The following is an 8,847-nucleotide window of genomic DNA, read 5'->3' on the forward strand; positions in this document are numbered from 1 at the left end:
GCATTTATCATCTGGCATTTCCCATGGATCAGGTGAAACTTGTTGAGTCCTCCATCTCTGGGTCTCTCCAAAGCTGCAATTAAGGTGTTAGCAGGGGCTCAAATCATTTTGAGGCTCAGCTGGGAGTTGGTCCTCTTCCAAGCTCACTCAGTAGTTGTCGGCAGGATTTAGTTCCTCACTAACTTTGGCCAGAGGCCCCCTAGGTTCCTTGACATGTGAGCCTCTCCCTAAGGCAGCTCCATCATGGCGGCTAGCTTCATCGGCAACGGAGAGCATGCTAGCAAGACCAAAGCCAGTCTAATCTAATCTCTGATTCCCATCACTTTTTCCTCATCCTGTTCATTAGAAGCAAGTCAGAAGGTCCAGCCCACACTCAAGGGGAGAGGGCATTACACCAGGCTGTGAATACCAGGAGGCAGGGATCGCTGGAGACGTGTCAGAGAGTTGCCCATCCCTGAACCAACCGCTGATAACAGATCAAAACTGGCTTGGGCCAGCCAGCTTCTGCCCACCCCTGGATCTGGAGTCAAGTCCCCACACCACAAGGCTGCACGTAATAGCAGGGAGGAGCAGAGGCCGCTGGGTTCGCTGTAACCACTAAGCAGTGTCCACGCTTTTATTCTTCCAACACTGACCTATTTTCTTTCTGTAGTATGGGGGTGCATCCTTACGTCTCCCCATTGCCCTCAAGATCAAGTCCAGACTCCTTACTTCAGCATGCAGTGGCCTTTGTACTCTGACCCCAGTTTATCTGTCCAGCCTTACTTCTAACCATGTACTCTCTTATCTTCTAAGCCAGTGGTTCATCAAACTTTTTGGTCTCAGCACCCCTTTAATACTCTTATAAGTTATTGAGGGCCCCAAAGAGCTTTTGTTACACTATGGATATTTATTTAATTAGGAATAAAAACTAATTTTAAGATATTTATTAATTTGTTGTAAAATAGTACTCATTACTTAATATAAATAACACATTTTTATGAAAACTGCCTTTTTCAGGAAGTGCTTTGAGAAAAATGACATTGCTTTACATTTTTTTTTTAAAGTTTTTATTTAATTTTTTTTAGCAACCTCTACTGTACCCAGCACGGGACTCGAGCTCACACACTACTGAAAGCCAGCCAGGCGCCCCACAATGTTTTGCATTTAAAAAATTTCTTTAATGTCTGGCTTAATAGAAGACATCAGGGCTCTCGTACGTGCTTCTGTATTCAGTCTCTGGCGATATGTTGTTTGGTTGAGGTGTATGAAGAAAATGTGGCCTCACGTAGATATGTGGTTGGAAAGTGGAGATACAAGTATTTTAATAGTTTCTTCAGATTGTTGCGAATGTTCTTGGATACTGCACCAGCTCTGTGTAAGTGGTACTTTCTTTTTTTTTTTTTTTTTTAAAGATTTTATTTATTTATTTGAGAGAGAGAGAATGAGAGAGAGCACATGAGAGGGGGGAGGGTCAGAGGGAGAAGCAGACACCCTGCCGAGCAGGGAGCCCGATGCAGGACTCGATCCAGGGACTCCAGGATCATGACCTGAGCCGAAGGCAGTCGCTTAACCAACTGAGCCACCCAGGCGCCCTGTAAGTGGTACTTTCTTAAAGGTTAGTTGCAATGTGCAATCTGAACTTTCTGGATTCTGGTAATAAAGTCCATTGGACTGTTGAATAGCTTTTACCCATTTGGAAAATAGTGGTTCCCTGAGTTATTTGGGTCTTCCAAATATTTCATTATAAAGTATTTTTAATCACATTTTTAAATATCAGGTATATCTTGTCAGAAAAATCCTTATTGGGAAGTCTTGATCATGGAGGATTAAGTTTTCCAGAATTCTGAGTTTCACTTAAAAGCTCCAACTTTGTCGTTGGCAACAAATACTGCCAGTTGTCTTCCTTGATGTAATAGGTTCACTTCACTTACTTTTGAGAAAGCATCTGATAACCATAGTTTATCTGTCATCATTTTGTCAAGGGACAGTGGTGCTCCACGAAAAGATCCTATGACTTTTGTGTTCTGGGTATCGTTCAGCTTTGCGTCCGCCCACAGCCTCTTCGTGTGCCTCACACTCACGTGCCTCAGGGGAATCTGATGGCGTTAGTCAGCCATCACCTGAGCCGAGGGCGGCCTGGCGCAGAGCACGGCCACCAGCACAGAGGAACCGCTGCTGGCCGCTTACTTGGAGGAGACTTCCAGGCTAGTAAATACTCGAGCGCCGTGTCCAGGATACGTACCAGCATGAATTCGCAGCTAGTTTTTGATGCAGAGATGCAAACAGAGTGGTGATGGTACGACAAGTTGAAAACATGGATTTATAATCCGCTTTTTATAAGCACCCATTTGACAACACCTTGCTGAAAGACCCCAAAACCCCAAGTCCTTAAAGTTGTGGTCACATTCTAGTACCGCCTTTACTTTGTTTGGAGCATTAATTCTATTCCGAGGCTGCTATGGGACCATCTGTCCCGAAAATGTTCTTCAATACCGTTTGAGTAGTTGTTACTATGAATGTTCTACCAATGTAAACACAGATTTTATTGCCTTTCACATTGATATTAATAAAAAGACGTTATTAAATAAATTTGTTAACAATTTTTTGTTGCTTTATATGGGTGTCTTCCTCCTTCACAAGGGAGGAAAATCCCCCAAGGTCTGTGAGTATTATCATATCTAGTATTTTTATGTGTTAATAAATAATTAAGAGTCACTAGTTACTGCATTTTGCAGGTTCACAGATTTTAAATGTGATTTTTATTTTTTTTTTTTAATTGACTTTCTTATTCTGGTAGGAACAGAACAGGCTGTAAGAGAAATTTTCTGTATTTCTACCATCTTGAGGTTTAGTAACTTTTCCTATTTGAAGTCCTGGAATTATTTATATATGGTATACTGTACACTGTAGATTTGGACCATGTATGTGAGAACATACCCACGAGTGAGCACTCCTGAGCTCACAAGTAAGTTCATTCAGTTAGCAAAGGGAAGAATGGAAGCAAGCTGTTTTAGGAAAAAATATTGGGGCCTGAGTTCCCTCTTTCATTCATCCCTTGAGAGCATTAGGGGGTGGGGAGAGTAATGTATTCGGGTTAATGATGAAAAAAACAAAAACAGCATCCCTATGAGGAAATGTAACCTGATACAATTTAAAGTAGGACCCAGACTGAAACAGAGTTCTTTTCGGATATGGAAATATTTTGTCACACGGTTGCCATCTAAATTTTAAAAGAAATCTAGACTTCCTTTCTTTTCGTACATCTTGATTTTGTTAAATCTTGTACTTCTTTGAGCCATATGTCCCAAGTAATTAAGTTATAAATATTATACAGAAAAAAAATTATACAGAATAATTTGCACACATTCCAAATGCTTTTTAAATTTGAAGCAGCTTACCTTTCTTTCTAACACCACAGTCCTCACAAAGATGGGTTATCTCAGTTTCTCCAGTGACTTTATCCCAGCAATACACATTGTCCTGAGCTGTATGAGTGCACACTGCTGCACTCTGTCCCTGCCAGACAGCAGACAGAGTTCATTGTTTTGTTCCCTGTTTTTGAACGGGGCACTAAAGATGCCCTAGCACCTCCTTTAGCTTTCTGAACTGATACGTATCAAGCAAAGCCTCACGGGCTGTTCTTGCTGAGTATTGTTAATGCTGCAGTACAGATTAAAATCTCAGAAAACCCCATTTATTATATACTTTATAGGTATGGATAGCTTTTATTGTTAATATCCTAAATCATCTAAAGGCTTGTTTTCTTTCTTTTTTTTACAGACCTAACTACCATAATGAATGCTGCATATTAAGAGAAACCACAAGAAGGTTATACATTTGGTTGTCTAATAATCTTGGATTTGATATGAACCAACACATATTCCTTGTTGTCATTGACAGAACCCCAGTTTGTATGTACATTATTCACATTCCTCTCTGTTGTGTTTGGGGGAAAAAAAGACATTTTAGCCTTTTTTAAGGTTATTGATTTAATTTCATGTTATTTGGTTGCATGAAGTTGCCCTTAACCACTAAGGATTATCAAGATTTTTGCACAGACTTATACATGTCTAGGATCCTTTTATCAAGGCAGTTACATTCATCATTCTCCTGCCTTTACTCCACTATCACCAGACACCCCATTAAATATAAATTAGCATTTTTTAAAAATGACCACTCAACATAATGCTTAAGGGATTTCCTCTCTGTGACAGAACCCAGGAACCAGTTCCTAAACACATAATGTTGGCATATTGAAGATGAAATTAAAATTGTCCTTCAGTTTTGAGGCCATGTGTAAAGTTTAATCATATTGTAAAATATCTATTCCGTATTAGAAATAGCTAGTCGACAGCTTATACTTCTCAAAACTCATATTGTTACGTACACAAACTCAGTTTTTATATGTGAAGTTAGTGAGTCTTTTGTGTTATTCCAAAATAAAGGCAATGATTTATTTTTTCCCCAATGCCAATACAATTTGAGCTAATCACTCAAGGTGGATAATTTACATTTTAAAGCTGGAATCAGCAGTAGCCCTATGGGAAATCAGACAAAGCATTGACTTTTAAATGAACCATTGTTTTCTTTTGGAACTAGAATTAGAATAGTTGATATTCATCCACAAACCATTATTATGTGTACATTATTGTTGCTATTGTGATAATAGAGGATTTTATTTATTTTTATGCCAGCTTATATTGTGAGAACACATTTAGTCAGTTTGGGTTTTATCAATCCTGTTATGCTTGTCCTTGGAACATCTTTCGCGTATTCGAGGTTTGTAGTTGAAAAATTTACTGTAAAAAAAAAAAAAATCAAAAACAAAAAAATGTATTGTTTTTACAGAATAAATTTATTGGAATGTGTACTGGGAGTAAGATTTGAGGTTGTAAACAACAAAGTTAGTGTAATTTGGCTTCATCTATGTAATGTGAGGTATTAATGTAATTCATATATTAAAGCAAAAATTGTTAACAGCAAGTTGACAATAGAATCAAGTGCAGGTGAGGGTTTTCTTTTTCTTTCTTTCTTTTTTTTTTTTTTTCAACACTGCCTGGGTTTTAGGTTTTTTGTAAACATGGGGGAGGGAAAGGAATGGCTACACTATTGCTTGCACATCTCAGATAATACTTACCAGCTCAGTGGACCCTAAATTCGCACACTTGACATTATCCATGCATTGGTTTCAACTCCCATTTTCTTTTTGTTTTCTTATTTTGGTGAAGAGCTAATAAATAACATGAAGAGAAAATGCGAGACGTTCTAAAAGCCCAGGGCCATTGAGGATGGTGCTGGTGCCGGTGGTTACGGCAGCTGAGCTAGGAGAGCGCCAGTCTGCTGACCCCTCCAGGGCACTGAGAGGGCGGCTGGACTTTTAGTTTGTTTCTCTTGCTTAACAAATACTAATTTTTCTCTATACTCGTAATTCCAAATATGAAAAGTTCATTAAAAGATAGTAGGGATGCCACTCCAGTTCTTTTTCCTTGAAAAGTACTTTTTAATTTTGAGTGTTTTAGTTCAATCTTAAATTAATAAAATTTAATTAATTCATCAAAAGTCCTCTTCATTGCTCACACTAAAACATAAGGAGAATGTAGATGACATTTTGAATTGGAACATGTAACTGACAGATTTTTAAAATAAAAATCCTAAAGACTACAAAACTGTTTCTGAAAAAAATTACAAAATGTTTCAAATTTAATAAGATTTGTTTTCATAAAAGGCCAAAAAAAATTTATTAAAAATATACACAGAAATACAATAGAAATATTTCCAGTCACCAATAAAACAAGTATTCATTAAGGGTAATGATAAAGTTATCGATCCCTCCTTAGCTATTTAGACTCACAAAAAAATTTTATTAAAAGCAATTTTTAAAACAGCAGTAAATAATATACTTTCCTTGGGAAAACATATTTCAAATAACATTTTAAAATATTGTGATGATTTGCTTTTTATATTGAGGTTAATAATGACACATATGTATCTTATATGCCAAAAGTATCTCCAGTATGTATTTGCTGTTTTGAATTTTTTAATATGCATAGGCCATATTCACTTTTGAATAGTTCATGTTCATGCTCACTATTGTAGGAGCTAAGTTGTAATTGTTTACAGTTATATTTAATATGTGCAAACAGAATATTGAAATAGAAGGTCAAGCTTATTCACAAATAATTTTGAATATATTTCTTTAAACAAACTGTTTCTCAACTTCACTTTTCCTTCAAAAAAAGAAAATTTACCCACACAAAACCATATGAGAGCTCACACATAGAGTGCAGAGCAAGAATTTACATATTCTTAAGTATTCCTGTATGGGAAGGGAGTGAAATGGGACAAAATATCAGTACCAGGATAACAAGAGTCTGTAATCTAGAGAGGAAGAACATGAAATAATATCTTTATTCAACTTTTTCATCTGCCTTTGTTTTTATAAAGAACTCTGGTTTGTAGATACAACGATAGGCCAAGAGCTGAGGAAGAACTCCATATGCTATGTTTAATGCTAGAAAAAGGGTTTTCGCTTCTTCGGGGACTCTGTAGACATAAGCAGTTCTAGCATGAAGAGAAGCACCGATGTGAGAAAACTGAGCCTGTTGCATTTAAAAAAAAGGGGGGAGGTAAGCATGAATTCTATGTTCAGTTGGATTCACAATGTGTTCTGGATGACTCATTCAGACCATGTTTCCTGTGCCCTCAAAACCAGTACTCTCAAACAATCCATAATCTTCAGGATTTCACTGAATTTAGGGCCAGTCTTAACATAACTGTTCAAATAAAGTAAACCTTCCTTAGTGTGGCTTTACCACCCATCCAGTGCCCCTTACCAAACATTAGTGCTCAATTTAAAAGAAAAATTGAATAAAATCTCAGGTTTTTTTTCCTTCTGATTTGCATTCTGGAGATCTATAAGGCACTCCTTGTGGCTTACTAAATGTGTTCCAGTAAAAATGAAGAAAGTACAGAGTTTAGAAAGTGAAAATATTTTTAATATAGCTATTTAAAGAGAAGCACTGAGGACCTCAGCTTCATTAATCAGTCTTTTTTACCTATTCCTTGCAACAAAAGCTCAAAGCCCTTCATTATATATTTTCTGTTTATTTCTTCATGTATTTGTTTTTTATGCAACTTTAAAAATACTTAAGGGTTGTTTTGTAAGTAAGGTTGTTACCAACTTGGGTGGGGGTAGGACTGTGGTTGCTCTTTATAAAATGGTAAATGTACATGTAGGCAACCTTTTCAAATCAAATTCTAATTTATTTAGAAGTACAGCTTGTCAGCATAACCTGAGGCTAGAGCTTCCCATTTGTACTTATATACTTGTTCATAACGTACATTCAGAATGTATCTTTTTTGATACTTTTCATAAGCACAGGGGAAAACTGTATTAGAAAAGGCTTCTGTGTGAGGATTTCCTCAGGATTCTCGTATTGTTACAAAATGCAACCCTGGAGTCTGGAAATCTAAGCTATATGTGAATAAAGGATTGGAAATCTAAATATAACAAGTGATGAATTATTAGTTCATCAGGATCAAAGTGAAGAGAGAAGATACTATAACCTAAAGAAGTCACAGAATAAGAATGAAAAACTAAATAATTTGCTTATTTAAATACGTATAAGTTCTTACACTTACTTCTGTATGAAATCAGTTTATTCTGCTAAGTGGTTAACAGATAAAAGTGTTCCTTAGCACTTGACTTTACCAAGAGAAGAAAAGGACAAGCTTTCATTGGCAGCATGTGTATGGATCTGTATCAGTGACAGGTACTTTAACAGGCTACATTTTTACAAATTACTGATACATTCTAGGGACCTCACAGTACAGTTTTGCTACTCTCTGGAGATAAGAAATTAGTGTGGCGTGTTACCAAGGACCAACACAGGAACTGTCCACCTCTGTCTGCACTGTGATCCCTGAGGCTCCGTGAGGGCTCTGCCCTCAAGCACATGTCCCCCAGGCAGAGGCCCAGAGGGCACCCCGCAGATGGTAAGCATTCCATCTCCGGGCGCTGAAGACAAACGGCCTTGTGGGTAAAGGGTACTGGAGGGGCTGCTCCGAGGAGCCGCTCTTGGGTAGTTCTAGGAGCACTGATCAGGAGCTTGGCCCCTTGTTGCCGTTTTTCCCTCGGGCTTCTTTTGAGTAACACTGTTTTTCTGAATAGTATAACCAAACTTCTGGACTAGAGGCCAGATATGAACCTCGATCTTCAGAAATGTGGGTTCGGTGTCTCTGTCTTTATAGACACTTGTACACATGACAAAAATCACCAGGTTTGGGGAAGTGCCAACCATACTTTGAGAGATTAATATGAGCAATCATGCCTACTTGCATAGGGAAACCTGCATAAAAAGTCAGTGATTCCGTAGGCTCTTTTCCTGCACTCCCCAGTGCAGTTAATACCTCATTTTCAAAAAACAGGAAAATCATGGCAACATTACAAAATGATCATGTCCTTAGATTAGATTGTAAGCCCACCGGGCAGGTACTGTGTCTAATGTTTTGTGTGGCGCCTCTCGCATTGTTAGAGCTCAATAAACATTAAACAACAATGGTCTTGTGACTGTCAAAGTACAGAAAGGTTCTACAAAGCATTTCTCTATTTTTATACCTATTTCGGTAGGCCTGCCTTCTCCAGAATTACCTACTTATGTTTCTAATGCAAAGAGGTGTCCGCAGGTGAGAGAAGCCTGAGGCCAGTGTTCTGCGGTTTCTGGCAGTGCGTGCAGCTCTAACAGGTGTCTTTACGGTGGCCACACCTCCCGCTGAGTCAGCACCCAACCACTGCTTCCTCCCCAGGCTTCGCAAAAACCCCGTCTCGCTGAGAACGGTTCCCTCCCCCAGCACACGAGGCCTGCC

At 38.2% G+C, this 8,847-nt stretch overlaps 2 protein-coding genes across 3 annotated transcripts in view; one reads left to right on the forward strand and one right to left on the reverse strand.

Annotated features, from left to right (window-relative positions):
• HDGFL3 (HDGF like 3) overlaps positions 1-8,540 on the forward strand; it is a 79,561-nt gene extending 71,021 nt beyond the window's left edge. Inside the window, exon 6 of the mRNA XM_036067135.2 lies at positions 3,763-8,540. Within this exon, the coding sequence (XP_035923028.1) occupies positions 3,763-3,768 (6 nt within the window). The 3' untranslated portion in view covers positions 3,769-8,540. The remainder of the gene's footprint in view (positions 1-3,762) is intronic.
• The window catches only part of TM6SF1 (transmembrane 6 superfamily member 1), a 29,510-nt gene continuing 24,008 nt past the window's right edge, over positions 3,346-8,847 (reverse strand). The window contains exon 10 of one of the 2 annotated variants that reach the window (XM_036067124.2): positions 3,346-3,498. In XM_036067124.2, coding sequence (XP_035923017.1) covers positions 3,361-3,498 — 138 coding nt within the window. In that variant the 3' untranslated portion in view covers positions 3,346-3,360. Of the gene's footprint in view, positions 3,499-5,691; positions 6,582-8,847 lie in introns of those variants that run through there. The other variant, XM_036067122.2, reaches the window with a different exon arrangement.

Source organism: Halichoerus grypus, chromosome 8 (assembly GCF_964656455.1).
Source record: "Halichoerus grypus chromosome 8, mHalGry1.hap1.1, whole genome shotgun sequence".
Lineage (NCBI taxonomy): Eukaryota > Metazoa > Chordata > Mammalia > Carnivora > Phocidae > Halichoerus > Halichoerus grypus.